The 25,525-nt window shown below is 29.0% G+C and overlaps 1 protein-coding gene and 1 non-coding gene across 2 annotated transcripts; both read right to left on the bottom strand.

Moving 5' to 3' along the window:
- Positions 1–17,977: 17,977 nt before the first annotated feature.
- Positions 17,978–18,059, bottom strand: TRNAS-AGA (transfer RNA serine (anticodon AGA)). Its single transcript has one exon. It is a non-coding gene; the product is annotated as a tRNA-Ser (tRNA).
- A 1,567-nt stretch (positions 18,060–19,626) lies between these two features.
- On the bottom strand, positions 19,627–24,698 carry LOC109811938 (putative beta-1,3-galactosyltransferase 14). Its single transcript, XM_020375785.3, has 7 exons — positions 23,697–24,698; positions 23,042–23,194; positions 22,872–22,954; positions 22,658–22,757; positions 21,256–21,369; positions 20,644–20,786; positions 19,627–20,106 (listed from the first exon to the last, which is right to left on the bottom strand). Exons 1-7 carry the CDS (start codon positions 24,002–24,004, stop codon positions 20,021–20,023), a joined length of 987 nt encoding a protein of 328 aa, XP_020231374.1. The 5' UTR covers positions 24,005–24,698; the 3' UTR covers positions 19,627–20,020.
- Between the last annotated feature and the right edge of the window lie 827 nt (positions 24,699–25,525).

Below are 25,525 nucleotides of genomic sequence, written 5' to 3' on the forward strand. Positions count from 1 at the left end.
AAAAAGTTTTAATATATGTCTAGTTGTTTGCTTAACTAATTGTTTATATCCATTAATTTCATTATCACTATTGATGAAAAATATTATTTTATGTTTTTCATATAAATATTTGTTACTTATTATTTAATTCATCTTTTTCTCTATGCAACTCTAATACATGAAAAATTTATTGTTGGACGTTGAAAATTCATTGGAAGAGGAGATGTGTTTATCCTCTAGTTAAGGTAAATAATTTCATCAATTTTATTGTTATTCAATCCATGGATGTTAGACTTCATGTTATAGATAATCGTCAACATTATCATCATATGGTAGATCAAATATATACTTGACATCTTTTTCAGTGTTGGTTAGAGAATTTTCCTCCTCCGTAATAAGCTTTTTTTCCCTCTTCTTTGTCCTTAATCCTAACTTTTATACCGAAGACAATGCAATGTTTCAAATTTGGAGTTGTTAGAATCATGCATATGTGTACTATTATTGTATTGCATTCCAAAAATTTAATATTTTTGTTATGTTTGAATTTACCCTTATTTGTACATGTTGTGTCTTATTCTCATATTTTACATTTGAAAAACCTCAATTATTTTGTGTGATCGATATTATACATCTTTGATTTCATCAACTAGGACACCCATTTTATTAAAATCTTGTAACATAATATGCATAAAATATGATGTTTAGTAGGTGTAGATATACAAGCTAACTTTATCTGTTTAAAATAAAAAATATAAAGCTTGCATTTTTATATATTAAATAAGTTTAATTTGCGAAATAAATAATTTTTTCTCATGTTTACCTCACAAAATCTGCTGACTCAATAATAACATTGATTAAAAAAAATTTTGAAAAAAAAAAACATAAATCTATCCGTTTTTTCCGATTCCTTTCCTCTTTTTTTTTTTTTTTTTTTTTTTTTTTTTTTTTTTTTTAAGTTAAGAACTGAACCCAACAAGTGAAACTCATCAATTTTAACACTTTCTTAATTAGTTATACAACTATACTATTATGCTTAATGTTGGTAGTGTTAAGTTATTAGAGTGGTCTACTTGCAAATTGCAAATACTAGTTTTGGCATTACCCAACAAGCGATAATATAACTACAACCAAAAAGGTAGAAATCAAATATAATCATATTTATTTAAACTTTCGTCTAATTTATAAGAACAATGTAAACAAATTCCACGGTTCATAACTAATGGAAGTTGACTTAGCTTGTAAGATTTAATTGTGGCATACAAAAAGTCTTCGATTGAATTTTACAAATTTTCATCGGGAGCCATTAATTATGCTGCATCGTGCTTTAATTATGGAACAACCTCTTCACCTTTTTCCCCTCTACAAGTATTATATATATATATATATATATATATATATATATATATATGTGTATAGAATACTTTTATACTAATAGTATAACTTATGCATCTCTAATTCTCCTCTATATGAGAAGAACAAATGAGTAGTTCAAGTGATTACTACGTGCTTCCACACTAGGTGCTCCACTTCAATTATTTTCTACCAAAAATGGTTGAAATTTCAACTTCCTTTACTTAGTTTAGATATATGATGCTATTTTCGAAAGAAAAAAAATGTACAGTTTCCTTTTATGATATTGCTCTAATTTATGTTCCTCTAATCTTATTGTACAGCTCTAATTAAATGAGAGTATTTATCGGAAATGTCCTCTACCAAGGACCAAAGAAGAATTAAAAGGTGCAAATTAAGAAAAGAACCAATATCTTTCCTAAGCAATTCACAACAAAATGGTATATCTCATTCTAGGGAAAGTTCAATGTACTAGACACTAAGAAAGCATCTACTTGGGGCATTGTATCATATTATATAATTATAATGAAATCATAATCTCTTGCTTTTACACAAAATAAATAACTATTATCTTTTCTTGGTTCGTTAAACAAAGCTAGAGTGCAAGGCATCTTATTCCTTTATGGCATTACTTCAATTATTATGTTAGTTATATCAAAGAGTTTAGCCTAAGATAAGGGCTTAGTTTGGTTTCTTACAAATATAATTTATAGTAGACACAAGGGTACCGATTAAGAAACTACCACTATTGGGTTGACTAAGGTAGTTTTGGTGGTATTCTAGGTGGGTGGGGTCAAAATTGTGTATATGCATTAGGGTTGATTAATTGATTGACACAAATTATGACAATTGGCACCACTATAAGAATTGGGCAACTTTATTGTATTAACTATTAAAGCTTACACGAGTTTGTTAATATAGCACTAATGTATGCCATAAAATCTACAAATCCTTAGATTGCTTGCCAAATGGTTCCTTCTTTCCAACCACCCCTCCTCCAAATTACAAGGGGCTCCCTTTGATTGGTGCTATTCTAATGTTTGTTTCACTCTTACTATGGCAGATGGGTTAGGTTTGGTAGGAGACTTTAACAATTACTTCTTTTTTCTTCTTTTTTTTCAAATCATGTTGTTGTTATACAAGTATCTATATATTTTATCTTATCCAAAATTGTGACCGACCAATTTTAATAGAGTTTCTTATTTTAATCATGATTTTTTCATCTACAAAACTCAAAACTAAAATTTTACGTGAGAAGATTGATTCTTATTTGGACCACTCAATTGTTGGTGATTTTGATAAATACTATGTGTGAAAAAGAAACAAAACAGTTATGGTTCTCGTTCTTAGGAGAATGGTAGATCTCTCTGTAACAACTTGCTTTTATTATGGTTATGGAGATTAATATAAAAGTGATATATTCATCACCTGAAAGGTGGAAGAGAACAATGAAAGGCATATTCTATTATGCAAAATGATAATACGATATGAATTTATTGAAGTCGCGAATTCTGGTGAAAATAATGGCTATGGTTCAATAGTCATCATCATTTTTATTTTACTTTTTATTGACTGAAGAAGAGTCAAAGTCTTGCATGAATCTTGTGAACCTGTTTGCCTTTCAGATGCGAATAAAAATTATAGGTTAAAATCCTGATTTAGTCCCTTATAATATTTATTTGTTTTAATTTAGTCTCATTTTAATTATTGTAATATTGTATTTTTGTTCAAATTATTTAGATAGAGTTAACTGTTGACCACGTGGATGCCACGTGGATGTACACGTGGATGCTACGTCGATGCATACATGGATGCCAATTTTTTTTAATGTATCTGGAGCCAGAACGGCCCATTCTAGTTGCACATTTGGTGTATTAATTTTACACTTGGAACGGGTCGTTCCGAATGCAAAATTAACACATCAAGAGTGTAATCAGAACGGGCCGTTCTAGTTTCAGAACGGGCCGTTCTGGTTTCAGAACGGGGCGTTATGGTTCTAAAATGCCAAAGATGATTATAGTCAGTGACAGATCTGGAAATTTTAGATCGTGTGGGCAATACTTATTTATATATTTGTAATATTAAAAATTTTACATATAATTTTTAAAAGTATAATATATATTATAGTTATTTTTTTACAAGTTTTTATATCTATAATATTACGATTAAGGATGAAAATAAACTATGTCAGATTATGTTATATTATAATTTAACAAAATTAAACCTAATTTTTATTAAAAATACCTGTTATTAATATGATATATTTATCTGTCATAGACATTTTTTAAAATGTTTGGTTAGAACTACAATATTAAAAACCTACTTAATAATAATTTAACACTAATAAAAACATAAAAATAAATATGTTAAATCTTACAAAAATCAAATTTAATTTATTTATCATATAAAGATGTTTTTGATATGTGATATAAATTTTTACAATTTTGATTTTTTTTTTATCAACATATACAATAAATAGAAAGCACAAAAGTTTGACAAATATGAGATAAATGAATAATTCTTTGAAATTTATATTTTATACATATGGTAATTTAAATTATATATATATATATATATATATTTATTAGAATATAATTTTTATTTTTTAAAATATATTATTTTTTAGATTAAAAAAATTATGTATGTGTAAATAGTTTGTCTTTGATCTTTGAACCACATTGTGTGTTGGTTGGCGTTCTGGAATGACCCGTTCTAAACCGTTTTGGAAACCAGAACGACCCGTCTCGATTTAAGAACGGTCCGTTTTGATGCACTCGTTGGTGTTAAATAATGCATCTGGGACGCCCGTTCCGGATGCAAACTTTACACACCATGAGTGCAACCAGAATGGTCCGTTCCAGTTTCAAAACGGGTCGTTCTAGTTTCAGATGTATGAAAAAATTAAGCATCCACGTCCGCATCCAAGTGGCGTCCACGTCACTAGGAGTTAACCCCGCGGAAGTCCTAAATTATAATAATTTAAATTATTAGGGACCAAATTGAAACCAAAAATTAAAATAAGACTAAATTGAAACAAAAAATATTATAAGGGACCAAATTAAGTTTTTAACCTAAAAATATATAAACTCGTTCTGACGAGATTTTTGCTAATAAATTAAGAAATAAAAAAATTTATTATATACATTAAAATTTTCATTCTAGAAAGCTTAAATTAATTCTTTATACTCTTAAGTTTTCTAAGCAAATAATAAAAGGATTGTTGTTGTTTTTAAATTTAAATATCATTTCAAAAATATTTTTTTTCATAATTATAATATTCACGTGAACTATGAATTGATTTTATTAGCGATTAATCTTTAACACAAAACTTCACCAAATACTTTTAATAAGATTTTTTTTCTAATAACATTTTTTTTATTTATAGAACTTAAATTTCAGATTTTATTTAAGACGGTCTAATCCGATTCCATTGACCAGCAATAACTTGTTGATCTATTATTTTAATAATAAGTTAACAACAAAAATTAATATCATTTTTATTTTTTTTAATTTAATAATAAAATATAAAAGTATTTAATTTTTTAAAAATTATTAATAACATCCTAAAAAGTACTTGTTAATTATTTTGCAAGGTTTAAATTTTTAATCTTGGGTTATTTGTTTAATGAGTGAAACATTAGTCTGATCTTTCAACAATTAGAAGTCAATGACATTATTTTTTTAAGCTTATTTTTATCTTTAAAATATAAAAATAATTATCAATATTTAATTTCTTTCAAAATAAAAAACAAACAACATAAAAAAGATAAAATGAATTATTTTCAAGAAAAAACCAAAAATAGTAATTGAATCTTTTAAAAATAAATATAACATACTTTGAATCTTTGAAATTAATCTGTGCCTGCCTTTTAGCAACCACAAGTCACTGTTCTAACCACTGAAAGTTAATCTTTGTTCCAAAAACGCGACACGAGTAATAAATTGTCTTTGTTTTAATGAGATGTTGAGTTAAATATACTAAATTTAACGTTCCACACCGACACACTTTGTGCATTCCAGTTAAGAAAATCATATGGTAAAAAATACACTATATTTTCGTGACATTATGTTAGAATATAATACAAGCTCGTTTTAACCAATTAATTGAATGGTAATTTAGTTAATTTGAAAGAGAGTGTTGATTAAAAAGGAGGGATTTGTGGCCGAAAGTTTGTTTTATGTTCATACTGTGTCCTTTTAGTCAACTCACAGCACAGTAACGTTCAAGGTTTTATTATAATTATACGACCAATTTCAGAGACCGTTTTCTAACAGCATCTGCAATGTTAGCAATTCCCTATACCACATCATTCTCACATTAATTCTGACTCATTTTATTTATTATTTAAATTTTAGTAAATTTACTTGTAGAAATAATTTTGTTAAAATTTAAGCAACTCATAAAATGAGTCAGAGCTAATGTGACAGTGATGTGGTACAGGGAGTTACTTATAATTAACCCCAATTACAGATGCTCTAAGGAATCTCATAAATTTACCCACAATTATTTGATGCAGTGATTCATATTTTCCCAGGTTATCAATTTAATCTCATTTGTTCATGTGAAAATTCATATAAGTATTTTTATAAAAAAAATCTTTGAATTTTGAAGTCTCTTTTAGTATTAATAAATCTCTAATATATATAAATTCACCTAAACTTTTACTATAAAAAAACTCTTACTTTTATGATTTAACAAAAATTTACTCTTATTTTTTTTAAAAAAGAAAAGAGATGATACTTCAAAATTATCGAATAGGAAATTAATGACATATTAAAAAAATTTCAAATCAAAATCATGATTAATCAAAATTCAATAATATCAAATACTAGATATTTGTTCTTATTTTAGGGTAAAAAATTCGATAAAAAAAATAGTTTTCAAAGAAAATGAGAAACTTATCAACTCACATTAATTAAATAAGTTTAACAAGCTAAAATAAATAATTATTTTTTTATATCATTTTAAATTATTTTACACAAACAGATAAAATTAATAAAAGTATAAGAGAGTGTAACAATTTTATAAAATTAGTCATAATTTTTTTTAAGAAGTAATGTAACACATTTAAAAATATTATTACAATTATAATAAAAAAAAAATATAATTAATATTACATTAATTAAAATGAAATTTATTTCATAATTTAGTTATTCTTCTAACATATTCCTACATTTTAAAACGTTGATTCTTTTAATAAGCTTTAGATCTAAAATTTTATAATTGATAAAGTTTGATTGATTTGACAAATAATTAAATTACTTAAGTATATTAATTATAATTTGATTTTATTATATGTATAGAACAACTTTTCTAAGAAAATTAATAGACATTTATTATAAATATAAAATATGATCTATATGATAAAAATATTTATTTATTATACAAATTTTGCTTTTAATATAACTTGTGTATTTTATAGTATATTTATAATATTTTAGTCATATAAAATAAAAAAGATGAGAGTTATAATAATATCAGTATTACTTTTACTTAGTATTATACCATTTAATAACTTTATATTAAATATGAATTTTGTAAATATAACCTTTAAACTAAAAGTTCATATCACTTTATATGTTTGTATCAAATTTTGTTAAAATTGAATAATACTTAGAGGTAATCAAAGTGTTCATATTTTAGTATATTTTGAAATGAATATATTATGTCAATTTTATTTTATAAAAATGAAGTATCAAGTTATTTTGGATTAATATAAAATTTTGCATATATGATCTAAGAGTGAAAAATTTTCAATTTAATAGTTGGATTTACAAAATTCACAATTAATATAAAACTATTGAGTGATGTAATACTTAGTAAAAGTTACACTGGTGTTACTATAACTCTCCTCAAAATAAAATTTATTTTGTTTGTTGTAAATGTTAAAATATTCACTATTAGTAAAAGTTGAAAGTACATAAATTAGTGTATGCATTAAATATTCTTGAATAAATGAAATATCTTTTGCAAGGAATTATAATGTTATGAAATGGTAAGCTCTAGAGTCAAACAGAATCATAACATCCTTATCAGTTGTTTTGCCCTTCTCCTTCACAAGATTTTAGGAAGTAGAAGCTTCCCTATTAGATAATGCTAACACTCTCCTTGTAGTTGTAGGCCACTTCGCTCGTTATGTACTCCTCGCTTGAGTAGTCTTATATGGACAATTTCTAGAGATATGACTTTGCCTATCACATCTGAAGCACTTGTTTACATGAGAATAATCTCTAACAAGGTGAAATCCTTCACATCCGTAACATCTAACACTTTGAGTTTCACCCTGGGGAGTAATAGGAGGTCTCCTAACAAAAGCACCCCCATGTGGTTGAGGAGGTCTGTCATATGGTCTTCTCCATTGTCCTTGTCTTTTGGACCTAGATGGTCCCTCTTAACTCTCGGCAGCCTTGTCACCCTCCAATCTTTTCACTGTCTTCACCTTCTCAACTGAGGCCGAAAATAGTGATGGACATAAGGATCAACACTTTCTTTGTTCCATGCCTCAGCTCCTCTATAAACTTCCTACATTTCCAAGCCTCAAATATAGCCTAAAAGTATAATCGAGCCAGGTGCTTAAACTTCATCGCGTACTCAGACAATGTCATGTTTCCCTAATACAACCTCATGAACCCCACCTCGTTAGCATATCTCACACTATCTGGAAGTATTTATCAAGGAATACTTCCTTAAAGCACTCTTAATCAACCACAACCCATCTGGTCTCCAACATTTGACGGGTACCCTTCTACCAGCATTCTGCCCCTCCAACCACTATATACACCACATAAGCCAACTTTTCTCATTAGTACAACCCAATACCCAAAAGATCTCCTCCATTTCACACATCTAGTGGTTGACCACATTCGAGTTTGCATCTCCTTTTGAACTAGGGAGGATGACACTTCTTAAACTCTGTCAAATCCCTCACTTCTTATGACACCATTGGCCTAGCTGCCTCAATCACAATCCTATTTGTCTCCATCTAAGCAAAATAAGCATTTTGTTGTTACATTGCCATGGCCATCATCTCCATGATCCTATCAATTTGATTATATTGGGGTCTAATCATCTTGAACTGAGATCAATAATACCATTTTATAACATTGTACAGTGACCACACAACAACTACACCACCACAACACAAAGTACAAACTCACAATAGAAACTTAATGAAATCACTCCCACAGAGTGCCTAATTGACATGACTGGCTTTGATACTATAAAAGTATAACAACCCGTCATAGTCCATACACTTAACGAAATCCACAACTAGCAATGGAAACAACTACCACTACCTAAAATTAACACATAAACAGATCTTGGAATCACAAACATACACACAATAAAGGTTGCGTCACCAACCAAAAGTACTATACAAATATATATATATATATATATATATATGTGTGTGTGTGTGTGTGTGTGTGTGTGTGTGTGTGTGTGTGTGTGTGTGTGTGTGTGTGTGTGTGTGTGTATGTGTGTGTGTGTGTGTGTTTGTGTAGTTATCCAAAATTATAAAAAAGTAATTTTAGGTTGTCGGTCAAATAACACCTATGCAACAGTTACAACAGAGTAACCCAACAAAATAAGCATCAAGCCATCCACCAACATAACCTCACAAAACTCATAACCTGCCTCCAACTAACCCTGTCCTACTTCCATGAAAACTATGATCATCACAATCTAACCATTAAGAAACATATAAAGGTAAGTTAGATTTCAAAAGAATAAATATATAACAATTATAAAATTAAAGATGATTATACTTATTACCAACACCGACATGTAAACCACTAATAAAACACCTCGTGATTCACAAAATATCAACACAACAAAACACCTCAATATAGCATCATCAAGTTTGAAAGACAACTCAAGCACATCAAACTTACACGACAATCATGTCATTCAAGAATATAATCATCAAAGCATATGAACAACACCAAATCACACAATATAATATGTATATTAAAAAAAGTTCTGATTAAATATCATAAGACTCTTTTATAATAAAATAATCTTTTAAATTCTGAATTCAATACATCCTCCTTAAAATCATTCTTAGGAACAAAAATAATAATTTTAGATTTTAGAGAAATTAAAATAAAAAGTATTAACAAATTTACTCACTATAGAAGGATAAAAATATTTTTTTGTTGTTTGTATGTTGGTTTGGACATCATTTACTTTTGGCAAAGTGTTTACATTTGCTCTGGTAATGCGTATTTTGCATTTGGCTGGCTTGTCGATGTGTTGCTTATACTTAGACTTTTCTCGACTCTCTCTTTAGTATTCAAGATTCGACTAAGGTTTGAATTCGACCTTGGCTAGGAAAATATAATATCAAGGTTCGGGCTCAACCTTGGTACATCAAGGTTCGAATTCGACCTTGGGAACATGAATTTTATACGAAGGTTCAAACTCGACCTTAAAAACAAATAAAAAATAAGAAGAACTACATAAATAAGCTACAACAAAAGCAAGCACAAATGCTGTCCAAAAATGGTGTTTTTCACTATCTCGTTTTTGAACCCAAAACAGAGGTGGTGGCTCCCTCCCCCTCACAATACGCTAATTGCCAAGTTACATAATTATTAGCATAATCATATAGTGTGCAAGTTCTATGCACCTAATGTTTAAAATTAATGATGCCTTCAATGTACTAATTTCTTGTATGTTCCAATTACTTAATTAATATGTGTGTATGAATAGAAACTTTATTTAGGCTATGATTGTAGAATTTGGTGCTCCTATGGGTTCTTACGGGAAACCCTAAGGGAGTGCATTGGTGCTTGTATGAGTAATTTAATTGTGATAATAATTATATACGTGAATTGTCTTATTTTAAATGTTTATTGCATAAATTGGAACGCTCTATGGGTTCTTGAGAGAACCCTATGAGCAGCAGGCAAAATAGGAATATTTCTATTTTACCTTCTGTCTGTTCCGTTATATTCCCTATTAAAAGAGATGTGAATATGTGTTTGGTTTTGCAAATGGGTGAGTGTTGTTGTGAATTAAAATGCTTATGAATGCCTTGAAATTTCAATAAAATTGGGCCTATTAATTGCAAATCAATTATAAATATATATAACTGTTGATTTAAAATTATTAGTAACTGATTAAAAATTATAAAAAAAATTAATTATTAAAATTTTAAATAGAAATTACTCAATATGTATTTTAATACAATTATTTCATTTTATAATGACATTATTATCTAAATTAATTTTTATTAATTAAATAATTATTATAAACTTTAATTTTATTTTCATGCCTAGATCATGATTGAAGTCCGACATTGAAACAATCAACTACATAAAAGGACTTCACGTATACAAGCAAACATTTAATGCAAGATCAAATGCATTAAATGAAAAGATTTACATAGCCATGAACAAGCCTCCATCTACAACGACATGAAGCCCCGCGCTCCAATGGGAAAATTTGAATTCAAACAACAGACAGATTTATCAACAAGCTATAAGTATCAAGGCAAAGAAGAAGAAGAGGTAGAGAACAGAGAAGTAGAGAAAACGTGCAATAAGAAAAAGAAAACGAAAAAGCATAAGCTACATTTCTTCTCAAAGCATTTCATGTAAAAACTAAGATAGCTTATCTTAGTGAGTGTTGCTAATAGTCTATCATCTCTACGAGAGTAAACAAACACTTAGACACTTACTCCTGTAAAACTAAGGTTACGCACCTTAGTAAGTGTAGAAACTATCTTATCCTCTCTGTGAGAGTTACAAACACACTCAACACTCTCATTTACTTTTATAAGATCAAAAACAATGTTAAATTTTTTTAAAAAGATAAAAAAAAAAAAAAAAAAGTTATAACAATCAAAATCAAAACTCACTTCCTTTATAAAAAGTAAAAAAATAAAAGATAAATCATGTCATTGAAAGTTGTTGGTACAATTAGATTCCATACTTATATTCTTAAACTAAGAATCAGAATCTTTATATGAAGTAACAATTAAATATATTATTTTTTCTCTAAATGGATTAACTTGTGGAAAGAAAATTACACCTCTTAATTATATATATAAAAAGATATACGTTCCTTATGATTTTCATATTTTAAGTTCTGGCACATTTATTCTTTAAAAAAAAAAGAACATGTTAGGAAGAAAAGGGTACGTAACTACTTGAGAAAAGAAAATTTTCGTCGCTTATGATACTCTGTTCAACTCTAATAAATAAAAAAAAACGTGGTTTTATAGTTAATCTTTTCTCTCTGCTGCACTTTTACATTGATCGTCACAAGCATCTCCTAAACACACGACACAAAATAAACTGAGAACGTTTTTTTCGAAAACCCTTGCCAAATTCAGAAGCTAACTCTTGCTTTGTCGCGTTCATTTACTTTTCCAAAGTAAAATACTGGAGTAATTTGCAAAAATAAGTAAAATCTATATAAAATAAAAACTGATTTTTTAAATGTTGAAAAATTAAAGTATATTAATAGAAAATATGGGAGCTTGAAGGTGGATATAATAATAATTAATAAGAAATATATAAAATTGAGGTTGCTATCCTTAGCAGAAAATAAATAATTTAATCAATGCAAGTGCAATTTTGATCACAATATCAAAGTTTTTAAGCTTCTGCAACCATATTTGTGACCACATTAACTACATTTATTTGAATTTTCCACAACATTAAAGACCTTGATAAAATCTTAACTTTGATCATAATTTAAAACATTGGTGAGACGAGATGCATTAACCATGGAAGTGACTAAAAACCAATTCTTTCTACTTTGGTCACAGATAAGAAGATATAAATAAGAATTTGATTATCCTCCAGCTTTGCACCAGCACGTGATAGAATTGAATTGGAGAGTTTGCAAATTTAGAATGTCTAGGAGTTTGAGAACTCAGTTTGTAAGATACGGTCACTCAAGCCTTTTAGGATAATACTACAGACCCAACAATCATGTGTGTCAGATCCACCATGCATATCACATGAGAGAGGCAAAATTTTGGGCTTCTGCCTTTCCTGATATTTTCATAGTTTTATATAATGTGAGTGTAAAATATTACACCAATAATCAATAATAAAAAATTACCATTAATATGATTTTAATATAGTTAGTATAAAATTCAACATTTGATTACATTATACTGGTTATTTCCCTTAGCCCCAAAACTGAGTGTTGCTAACTTTGCTTTATGGTAACAAATTAAGGGTCACTAGAATTATTGTCGTTACTAAATGTTGCACAAAACTAGAGGTGTTGTTCAATGAAGGATATGAGATAAGTTTATAGGAATTAACTTCTTACATGATCAAGTCTCAACAATTGTAGTGGATACGAAGATTTTGTCATGGAGCTAGAATGACACGTGATAGGCCATGTGGTGGTGGAAAGAAAATCATAAACCTTTAGGTGGACTTTGCCAGTGTAAAATCCTTTTCTCTAGCTTTTGTTTCTGTCTAAAGCAACACCATTTCTTATCCTTATCCCTGAACACACACATGTTTGATTCTCCTATCTTCATCTTCCTTGCAATCATCACAAGCCAACACAGTTTCACTCTTCAACACACCAACTTAATTAACTCCTTCCCCCAATTTAGTACTTCACCACCGATATTTGAAGTGTGGTAATTTCCAAGAGGATAAAATGTCATGTGAGTAGCTTGCAAGAAATGGTGCTGGAAATTGGAATGTTGTCTGAAGTAACCTCCAATTATATTAGTACGGTTTACATAATTGAAGGAAATTTTTGGGACACCATAATCATGGGTGTCAGGAACATTGATCGATTGCTATAGTTCATTAATAGGTATAGACATATATATACCTATCTATAACTTTAGCCTTTCATGTCTTGTTCTTTGTCCAAAAAAAAAGGCAACTAAATGGCACGCTTTTCTTTAGGCCCCATATGCCCTTCTTCTTCCTTTGGTGAATAATCAATCATCGATCATGAACCTAAATTGTACAACTAATGCTGCATTCATGTGAAAGTCTTGAGCAATCCTTAATTAGTGAGTGCACTAGAAAAACTTTATGATTTGTTTTAGATATGCTAATTCCTTAAACACACACAAAAACAATCCATCTATAGGCATAGCTATGGAAATGAAATGAGTAGATAGCCTTTTTGTTATAAGATGTTGAGGAGTTGTACATGTTCTTGTGAGCACTGGTTTTGTGAAACCAAGTATAGACCCCATGACAAATATAATATACATCATATGTATCTTTTATAAGAGATAATTCTATTCAAATTAGGTGTAAGTGATAAAGTTTTTAAATATGAATATTTAACATAACTGGATTCCGGTATTCGAAATTATAGACTATAGATATCTTTTGACATTATGCAGGAATAACATTGTCAGCTGAATTAGGCCATAGTTCTACATAGGATTCTTGGACTGCCAAATAATGGGGCTAATTAGTTTTCTTGTGGGAAGGTTTCTATGGTCCTGTCCTTTTGCCATTGTTTTTATCCTCAACTATATGTTTTTTACATGCTTTGGATCTAAGTTGGTGATATTGTGTTCATAGAGATGCGATTTTGTACATTAATTTGGGGTTAACTTTAGCATAAAATAAATGATATGGAGTGAAAAGTGGCATATCAATAATGTGTCAGGACACAGCTATGTTTGATCCTTGTTATGTGGAATTGGGATAGAGTTGAGGAACTGCAATGGCACGTGATGCCCGTTAGGAATGAAGAGAAATTATCATAGTACTGGTGAATGCAGCAAATATCAGAAAGAAGAAATAAATAAATGGAAAAGGACTTCTTGTGACTGGAATTATTCCACCTAGCACTTTGAAAGCACAAATTTCATCTACATTTAAAGTGGGTTCAAGATTCTCTCCCGTTTGCTGATTTGATTGAATCCTATTAATGTGATGTGTGATTTTTGCAACAACTTTTGATTCCTCAGAAGACTATTATTATTCTAAATGTTACTTTAGTTTGAATGTAAACAACTTGTAATGGACTAATGTCATTTTCTTTACTTATAGTTCGGTTGTATAATTTTTATTTTTTTAATAGACATAATTTATCCAGTGTCTGAAAATTAATAATTAAAAATTAATTTTCCATAAAATATATTTTTTTATTGATCAAATTGAATCTAGTAATACTGAATGAATAATTACTAGGTTTGTCTCAAAAGAAAAGTTCCACCCCAAGTTTAAATTATTATATAAAACTCAGGTCTCTTGCCAGAATAATAATAATAATAATAATAATAATAATAATAATAATGTCGCATCCAAATAAGTTGTTATTTTTTTTCTTTTACTTTATTTTTCATATTTCTAGCTAAGAAATTCAGCTATTGTGTATCTATATATATACGAAAAAACATTTAAAAAGATTGTGGGTGGATGAGTATAATATTAATACGTTATGGCAAAATTATTTGATCCAAATTGAATAGTAATTTCTTCTCATTGGTTACCGACAATTGCAACATGCTAGGTCAGTGGGTTTTGTACCTGGTACTTCCCTTCATCATTTTGTACATCATCTATATATCATAAATAAATTCCCTTCATCATTTTCCACATCATGTATATATATCATAAATAAATGCACACATAAATTAGGAAAGCAAATTGTAAAATTTAAAATAAATAGAAATTAATTTCGACTATATAACTATCGACCCATATATTGTTATTTTTGTTTCTATCTTGAAACAAACCAACATTTTAATTTACATTCATGCATTTTTGAAATGACATTATTTACTTACGTTAGTCTTAAATGTAAGTTTAAATTGACGTGACGTAATTTTAAATACACACTTCATTAAACAACATAATTGAACAAGTTTTATTATTACAAATACAACACTAAATTTATAAAATTAAAATAAAATACCTTTTACTATAAACTAATTAGTATCAACTCAGAAAATAAATCTGAAAGCATAGGGGTGTTGAGTCCTCTAATACCAGTCAAGTTCCAACATCAGGTAACTATGAAAATTAAAATAAAAAAAAATACTACATAATTGTTCTCAAGTATAGTTAAGAACATGATGGTATCAAATTATTGATTTCGAAACCTAGCTTATTTTCAAACCTAATATATGGCATAATGATTGTTCCTTCTATGTGACAAATCCCATTTCTATAGTGCTGTCTAAAGCATGAGGCCACTCAAACCACTATATATGAAAGACAATTAACACTATAATCACAGATGATGTAATGATTAACATAATTATGCTCTATCATTTTCCTCTTCCCCAAATTTCAAAGGTATAAAAAATCACTGAACATGTCCACAGTTTTATTGTTTTAAGGGGATCAAAGATGCCACTATCACTGTCATTGTTTAGTGTGAAATTTTATTTTGGACACAATAACACTACTTTTTTTTCTTTCTTTAGTTTGGTGAAGTTCTTTTCCAAATCAAGAAAGCTAAATTATGAACTTAATTAGGGATGATTGAATAAATTTAATACAAGAAAATAAAAAGAAAAAATTAAGCTTCTCTAAAAATTAAAATTAGTTTCCCATAAGTTAATTTGTAAAAAATAATTCATATTAATTTCTCCAAAAATTATTTTTTTTGTATAAATATTTACAGATAAGTTTACCAAACATTTCCTTTCCTTAGTCCTAATTTGTTGTTTGAGTTATCATTAACTCTTCTAGTGTTATGTTTTTCTTGCAATTTTCCCTTCTTATTGATTCAAATAATTTTATCTTTTTTTTTTTTTTTTCTTAAGCCAGATACCAATGCAACTATACAATCATGTCAGTAATTTATGCATAATTGTCAAAAATAAATCGTACAGATAAAAATTATTCATTCTGAGGAAGCCATGCCTCAATTATTACTTTTTCATGTCAAATCAGATAAACATAGCCTTTTAATTTTACATAAACAATTATGTGAACAACATTACTCCTCACATTACTTCAACGAAAGGTGGCACCCCCTTTTTATTGGGAAAAAATATGAAAAATTAGTCTCCTCCACTAAACACACACTAACATTTCATGGGTCCAATTTCTTTGCTTTAGGTAGTATACCCATTGTTAACTAATAAGATCTAATATAGTTAATAATCTTACTTTGATTATTTGATAGTACGAAGAAAATTAAGCAAAATTTATTTTAGTAATCTTTACGTTTTAAAAGAAATTAGTTTTCAACTATTGATTGAAGATATAAAATGCTTAAAAAAGGTATACCATTCATTCCGTTAATAATATTCATTCATCAATATTTCTTTTACTATTTCTTGCCTTTACGAATATGGACAAACCAATCAACATAGAAGTTCCTAACAAAAATTATTTGGAGGGTTTCTCGATCGATTGATTGAGAATATTTAAAGTTAGCAAAGATGAGCTTTTTTTCTTTTGTTTATATTCAAAATCTAAGAGAATAGGAATCGTATTTCGCCATATGCAACATCACTTCATATGGCTTACATGCTTGACCTAAGACAACAAAACAAAATAACAAAATGAAGATACATCTTTTGATTGTTTCTATTTTATTTATAAAAAAAATACTTGTTTTAATGATAATTTTCCAAACTTAATATATTTTAGATTAAAAAAATTGAATTGTCAATTGTGTGAAAACATTTTAAAAACACTTTTAAAGACCAAAAGTGAGAAAGACATTAAATATTATAATTAATAGTTAAAGAATATTTATTGATTATTGTTACTTTTTTACTTTCACGAAATCATTAGAGGATCTCAAATGAGAGATACTCATGGGGGTATTTTAATGAAATTTTAGTTACTTGAAGCAATTCTCTATTTTGACACGATGATGCAAATTACTTAAAATAATTTTCAATTCTTTCAGCAAATAATCAAATATCTTGGACCCAATTAGAACAATTAAGCAATTGTTACATACTCAAATCAAAATAAAAACATATAAAATTATGATTTTCTTGAAGTTTCTTATAATTTCTTTTATTTGAGCATAATTGAGTATGAATTACTTAGTGATAACATGGCATAGTGGGAACTACTAATCATACCTTTAAATGTACCAAGTAACTCATGTGAGTTGTTCCCATTGAAATTGTTCACATTTTTAAGGTGAGGGAATAATACCATGTTATAAAGGAGAGAAAGCCTCCAAATTAAAAAGACATTTATAAAGAATTTACATTTATCTTATGTGAAGGTTTGGATATATAATTAAATTTAAAGTCCAAATCATGCTAAGAGATAACAATAACTTAGACCCTCATTCTAAATGATGTGAGACTTTAAGGTGTACTAAAATAAACTATTTATAAAAAAACTAAGGGATAAGTTTAGCTAAATCCTCCTTCTAACATCAATGTCTCAACCTAAATCTATTGATATCATTAGGATTATCACATAATATATATATTCTACTGTGATGTTTGGTAATGTATTACAATATTATTTTAAAATAATATTTCAATGATTTATTAATTATTATTTGTCTCTAACTCTAGATAATATGAGACTTTTCAGCATACCAAATTATATGTTTAAATAAATTAGTTCTAATTTCATTTTACAAATTTTTATAATTGAAGTTAATTTAAATCACATCTAAATTTATAAATGTTAATAAAATGGATCAGCAATACATTTAAATTGAAAAAACAAAGAAAAAATAGGCTAAATCGAACAAACAAAAAGACGTGAACAGCAGGATTCGAACCTGCGCGGGCAGAGCCCACATGATTTCTAGTCATGCCCGATAACCACTCCGGCATGTCCACTATTATGCATTACGGGGAAATTTAAATTTCTTATAAATAAAAAAAGGAATGTCTAGAAAAATTGAAATTAAAGATAGTAATAGAAAGTGTTATTGGTTTTATACAATGGTACAGATAATATCTTTTTCATAATTGACAAGTTGGGTTAATAGGAAAAATACGAAGGTTGATTTTCTAAATGGAAAAATGGATATTCTTTCATAAATATCATGGAACATTGTATATAATTACTACTTAAAATAATTCATATTTTATAATATTTCAATCAAATATTTGTTATTTATATGTATTCTAAAATTTTTCTTAAAAAAATTATACTACAATTTTGATCATAATGTTAAGATTTTTAGAGTCTCTACTACTGTAATTATAATCACATCAATCACATTTGTTTGTAATATTTCACGACATTAAGAATTGGAATAAAATCACGACTAAGAATCCAATTTAGATTCTTCATATACTTTAGAGACAAAACTATGCATGCACAACAAGACTTGATGTATATAAGATAAATCACATTGATGATGCCATAGATGACTTAATTTTCAACTTTCCCCACTTTTGAGATTTAATGATAGAATTTTTTTATATATAAACTCTTGTCAATCAATTTATGATGCCATCAATATCAATTTTTTTCATTAATATTACCAAATATAAACTTATGAATGGTAAATTGTTAATGAATTAAAATACGTATAAGTATAATAAATTATTTTGTCTTAAGATTATATCAAGATTGAGATTATCATTATAATCATTGTTATGTTTATTATTATTCTGGATTTAATTATGTAATCTCAATTTTAGATATTTGCTAAGGGTTTAATTATCTTTTTAGTTCATATAATTTTAAAAACTTTATCTTTTAATTCTTATAATTAACAATTTTTTATTTTAATTTTTATGCATACCATTTTTTTTATTTTAGTCTCTTTAATCACATAATTTTTTCTTTTAGTCTCTATATAAATAGATGACAGAAACTAAAGAAAAAAAATGTAAAAGACTAAAATAAGATATTTTTAACTATAAAAATTAAAAGAGAGAATTTATAAAACTAAAAAAACTAAAAAAAACTTGTTAAGATAGTATCTTTGTTGAAATGATCCTTTGGACCAAAGGGGAAGCAAAAATAATTTGTATACAGTAAAAATAAATTCATTATTACATCCACCAAAAAGAATTAAAATAAAATAAAAGAAATTATAGACCTTAAACGATGGTTGCTAATTATTATCAAAACCTCATAGTACTTGTAGGGCCACAATTTCCTCCCCTTACAAATCGTAAAAATGTTTTTCAATTATATTGTTTCCTTCCAAACACACACAAAGCTTACGTTTTTTTTCTTCAACGCATATATGATTGCAAAGAAGTATCTCAATCAGTCATCATGATTTTTAATCTTCTCCAAGAATTTTTTGGTACTCATAATTGATAAGTGGATTGACTCTCTCAAGAAGGTTTCCTCCGTACACATGTAGTTTATATCAAGATACTTAACAAAAATCTGAACTTATATCACTACCAATCACTTATTAGTTATAGCTCACACAAGGTCATACTAAAGGCTAGTACTCCATCCATTTCTTCAAAATAATGACACAATTTACTGCTGCATATAATCTTAAAAAGAATGAGTTTAAAATTGGGAAACTAGTGGTGCTAAATGTTATCATCATCCGTAAAGTCTATCTATTTTCTTGTGCTCTCATACAAACTACAAAGCCTTCCTCGCAAAAGTATGAAGAAAAAAGGAAGAGAATATAAGGGAAAACTTGACTGAAAAAAGAAAAAGCAAAATAAAAGAAAATACATGAAAGATTCTTCAGACATGAAGAAATATGAATCAGAAAGAGAAAGATGAATGGCTGGAAAAGAATTGCAATGGTGGTAGCTGCTGATGGCAATTCACCTTCATAGCTTACTTCGCTTCATAAATATACAGACAAATACTATTCATCAGATTCCACAGTTGGACTCTGAGTACAACTTTCCATTTGATGGAGTTCCAACATTCTCTTTTCTGGATTACAGAGACCTGTAGGTAAACAATATCGGAAGCATTAGGAAAAATATTTTGCTTTCAATTGCACTACATGTTATTTATGAAATTTGACTTTGATACAGTTAGCAAAATAGTTGTTATTATATTGTCAATTAATTAGAAATCATCCAAAATATATGTTTTGAAGAAATTATTACAAAAGTCAACAATCTTACTGTACATGATATCTATAATTGAATAATATAGGTGCATTTTAAATAGATTAATTTGAAAATTGTAAGAAAAAAAATTCACTACATGAACTTTTTTGGGAGCTTTTTAAATGAATCTTCAAAAATTGAGAAGCGTTTTTGTATGTAAGATTCATTAGGATTATCAAGGGAAAGAAATATACATTGAGAAGCTTCAAACAAAAATTATCCATATTCACCAAATAAAAAAATCCCCCATGAGGTAGTCCAAATTACACAATTTTATTTTGGGAGCCGAACTGCGTGAATTTAATGCAATTTTCAGAATATCCAAGGGAAAGTCACCGTGCAAACTTCTGAACCAAGGAGAAATACCAACCTGAACATTTTGGAATATCCCACACAGCAATTGATGTGGACGTACACTGTTTAGCACAAAGTTCATGGTTATTCTCATAGTTGACATTCATTGCAAGCATCCAAGCTCCAATTGTAACATCCTCATTGCTGAACATCCGGAAACTGTGATAAAAAAAAAAATATGAACTAGGTCCATATCATCATTTTTGTGAGACTGACGAGAAAATAATGAAACAAATTTTAAAACTCTAGAAAAAATCTTTAAGGTCTAAAATATAATATCAATATTATAAGATATGTAAGAGTTGAATGGAGCAAAAGACAGCAAGAAACTACTAAACTCATCTAAGAAATCAAATGATTCATTTGAAAACTATAAGAAAAAAATTCCACTACTTGATGACCACTAGATAAAGAAACCATTCCATGATGATAAAGAATTCATGATCTAAAGAAATGAATTCGGTAAAAATATGTAGTTGAACACTCTTTACAAATGAACCTCAGGACTGCATGACATGAAAATTTCTGCCCTCTTACAAGTGTAAACTATGAACCTAAGGACTAAATGGCATAATTGAATAAACACAATACTAAAGGATAATAAAGTCGAGGAGAAAGGAAAACTTGCCTGTTATTCTTAAGTGCTACTAAGCTCGATACAACATCAGCAGAAAGAGCGTATATAGGACCATAAGCATGAAGAAAATATTCCTTTCCAAGCAAATTAGAAAGTGGCTCATACCTACAAGATTTATCAGTACAATTACTCCAAAAGACAAAGAAGTGATGAGGCTAGATATCACATTACATAACATTTTCTACCCTTTTCCTCTTTTCTCCTTGACCAAAAATGCCCTAAAAATCTAATATCAGAGGCCTAAAATTACTTAATCCAGTCCTTGGTGAAATGATGATAATTTTACATCTCACTATACGTGGCACTGCCATAAACGAATGACATCTTTTTTACAGTTTTCATACTTTTTGTTAGTACATGTATTTATATTTATTAGAACCTTAAAAATCAATTTACTGATGTACATCATCCAAAGTTCACATAATTTAATATCCTATTTTGATTAGATCTTAGCAGAATATATTTATTTTAATTCAACCACAGTTTAAATCACTGATCCTCAATTTTAGAATGTACACACTTCTGCAAATTTTAAATCTATGGTCTCATTCTCCGATACAGTAATACACTCATTTTAGAGTGAAAGCCACTAAAGGGGTACATTTAGCAGGAATAAAAGGCCGACCCAGTGTAGTAAGGCCTGATTAGTTATTTCTGAATGTTATAGGACAGTTATGGTATTTGGCGTAGCAGTTATTTGAGTGGTCTTATTTGTTGCAAGACAGTTATCTACTTGTGTTGGCAGTTATTTGTGTAAAAATACGAGTGTAGAGTAAATATGCTCATTATATAGTAGGTTGTTTCTGCTATGTTCCAAGGAAGAAAACTACATGTTAGGGGAGAAACCCTGTGTGTTGGTGTGTTCATTGTACTCACAATCACAATTCTAGACTGTAGCAGCATATTTAGTAGAAATTATATTTTATTTCAGTATCCAAACTCTTGAGCCCAACACTGCTTCTAACAACAGTCTGTTCCCACAACAAAAAAGAAAGAAAGAAATCTACATACAGAACTGGTAGGAATTTGATCTTTCAAAGTAGTTTAGTTTTAAAAAAAATTCAGGACGATGCATATAATTAAAATGTACTTCTGCTTGCAAAATTTATTGACAGACATTTGGTCTCTCGAGCTAGTAACTATTGATTTGTAAATCGCATGAATAATCTTAGTAATCTACATTTCTTTTTCTAGAAAATAACATCAAGCCGAGATGGCAACTGGTAAGTTCTAATATTCAACCCATGCCATGATAGAAGCACTTTAATAATGGAATCACTTATCCTCAACAAAAAAGAGATATGGTGAAACTGTAGAGTAGAGAAAAATTGAACAAAGGCAGGAAAAAATTAAAACTTTGAGATAAAATATACTTAATCTAAACAGAACTAACCATTTGAGTTTGGGATCAGTGAAAACAGGGCCCTTTTTCATGCATCCTAAGTAAGTCTGAGGGTGAGATCTCTCTTTTGCCAGCAGTAATGAAAGACGGTCTGACATTAAAAATGAATACGATTGAATAAATTTTATTTACAGGGGTAATCATAATCTCATAAACAAAGTTCATCACCCTATTTAACCAAGTTAGGCCCTGAAAGATATGGCACCTGGCCTTAAATATATGTCATCATCAGCTTTGACATAAAAGTCAGCTTCAAAAAGTGCATAAGCAGCTTTGAAGAAAGCCAACCTGTAATAAATGACAAAATTTAGCTTAGCAACAAACTAAAGACATAAAATTTAGCAGTTTAGTAATCCTCACTCTCACAGCACACACGTTTTGTATGGGAGCTTACTGTACTCCTCTTCGATATCCAGTTGAATGAAATCATCATATTGTGCCACTTCCTTCTGAAGTGCGGACATCTTTGATCTATGACTCGTTCTCCCGATCACAAACCTAAAAGCCAACCCAGTGGCTTCTTCCAAGCTGCAAGCAACAAAACAAATTGGGGATATCATAATGAGTAAATATAATACCCTCAAATTCAAACTAGGCCACAAAAATACAGAGAAGAACCTAGCAAGCACCATTCATGACTAAAAAAATTCCATGTAACAAAACTCATGAAGACATGACAGCGACCACATCCACATGACACTCCTGCATCTCATTTCTAATTCATTTAATTCCGATCTCTATTTCCCTTCCCTAACACACGTGTCACGTTCTCTCTCTTTTGTTTTTCTTATCTTTCTATCTCCTCAAAATGGGGATGTATCTAGTGTATGCTCATCAAAAACTCCCGAGCAATCTCATTTTCCAAATGCAGATCAGTGATAACAGTTGCACAATAAAATCACACAATTGTGTTGATATTCAAGTGTAACTGAGAATGGAACTTTCATTAAAGTTCATAATTAAATCATTTCCTTTCTTCAACATCTATAAACACATGCGAAAGATGATAAACAAAGAAATAATTAAATACCCTTGGAGTGCATGCGGATCGGAAGGAAACCAAGTGTTCCTGAGAGATTGGCGCCTAGCGAGGGACCCGAAGCCGGTTTGAATACCAACAAAGGCCATAACTTTGTGTCTGTTAAGGGCGTGAGGGTTGCGGTGGGCGGAGGGGCGGTGGTCCCAGAGGACTCGAACCGATGTGGGGGTGCGGTTGGGGCAGAGAGGGTGTGGGAGGGGTCTGAGAAAAGCGAAGAAAGCGATGAGAGAGAGGAAGAGGCATGAGAGGATAAGGAAGGAGGGTGTGCGAGGTGGAGAGCGAGGGTATGACGAAGGCATGGCTTCAGGAAGGGAGGCCCGGAATTGGAACAAGCTCCGGGGCTGAGGGAATGCACCTTTGCCTCATCTCATCTCATCAAATCAAAGAGTGAAAGACAAAGAAAGGGATGCTGTGGTTTATGCTTAGCAAACAACCATCTGTTATTGGCAGTTACTGTTAGTTATACTTCTTTCTCATTATTTGCAAACAACCATTTCCATCTCATTATACCCAATACACTTGTTTAATTTAAATGAAAAATAAAGAATGATAAGAACAAATTAATAATTAACAATTCAGATTTTGGTAAGGTAAATCTATCTAAGTAAATTATAGTAACCTTATTTGAGGTATATACTACGCAAGAGAAACAGAGTTGAGGAACCGAGTTCAGTGAACAAAGGTAAAACGAATGGTAGAAATCGTTTATGACATGATTCGAAGAACAATAGATGGTAATAAGGAAATTATCTTTGACCAAACAATGTTCTTGGTTTATACAGACCCTTAGACTATATAGTGATCAAGACTGTACAACAATCTTATGCATAGTAGAATCAGCCATCCAAAAGAACTAGATAAGAAGTTCCCTCTTTGTTTCTTATTTCACTTACTATTTTATGTCTCAAATTTAGTGAAACTTCAAATATCTTAGTTTAATCCCTTAATCCCTCAATGAAGGTATTTTCAAATGCATTATTATAAGTGAAATTTGATGTTTTTTCTTCTATGCAAATTACCTTTACATCATAATTTTTTTAAGAACTTGTTATATAAATTTTTTGAAGTAATAAAAGAAAGAAAAAAAAAAGTTAAACGTGGTTATTGTACAAAAGATAAAGTATAATTCTTTTAATAATGATACTTACATATAATTTATGTAAAATAGCCATATGTAAATTTACTTATAGTTATCTAATTAAAAATTATTTTAAATTATAAAAGCCAACAAACTTATCATATTATATATAATTACTTGTGATTAAATAATAGTGTAAATTGTTTGATCCGGCACGGCTAACCTATTTTCTGAAGAAAAAATATTCAATTAGATGTGAAAAGATATTCTAGTTTGACTGTCTCAATGAAAAGGAAAATTAAAAACAATCATCGTTAGAATAGCAATCAACAATAGTAAATCTAAATCATAAAATAAACAATGATATTAGTTGACAATAGTGATTACTATTAGTTATTGGTAATTACTAAGTTGGTCTTTGCCAGCAACCTAGAAGTTGGAACTTTGTTCGATGTTTATAAATTTTCTTAGGTACTAAACAATTTTCTTGGGTACTAAACAAGTTTCAAATAAGTTATCAACGACATAACCAATCATTTAAAATTCATTTAGTTCTTTTTCCTTTTTCTTCTGTTCTTTTATTTTTCTTTGCTATTCATCCTCTTCATCAATCACAAGGAATAATGGGTAGGTGCACAAATAAAGTGATTTGAGCATCCCAACAAATTCATTTAGTTCTTTTTCCTTTTTCTTCTGTTCTTTTATTTTTCTTTGCTATTCATCCTCTTCATCAATCACAAGG

Source organism: Cajanus cajan, chromosome 10, assembly GCF_000230855.2.
Source record: "Cajanus cajan strain Asha chromosome 10, NIPB_CcT2T_4, whole genome shotgun sequence".
In the NCBI taxonomy this organism is placed as follows: Eukaryota; Viridiplantae; Streptophyta; class Magnoliopsida; order Fabales; family Fabaceae; genus Cajanus; species Cajanus cajan.

Bases quoted from the DNA above. Each gene is read 5' to 3' on its own strand.
- LOC109811938 (XM_020375785.3), bottom strand. From the start codon at position 24,004: ATGCCTTCGTCATACCCTCGCTCTCCACCTCGCACACCCTCCTTCCTT. The intron at 23,195-23,696 runs GTATTTAATTAT...TGTTGCTTGCAG, and splicing joins GATCCGCATGCACTCCAAGG to CTTGGAAGAAGCCACTGGGT. The intron at 22,758-22,871 runs GTGCCATATCTT...TTTTAATGTCAG, and splicing joins TGACATATATTTAAGGCCAG to ACCGTCTTTCATTACTGCTG.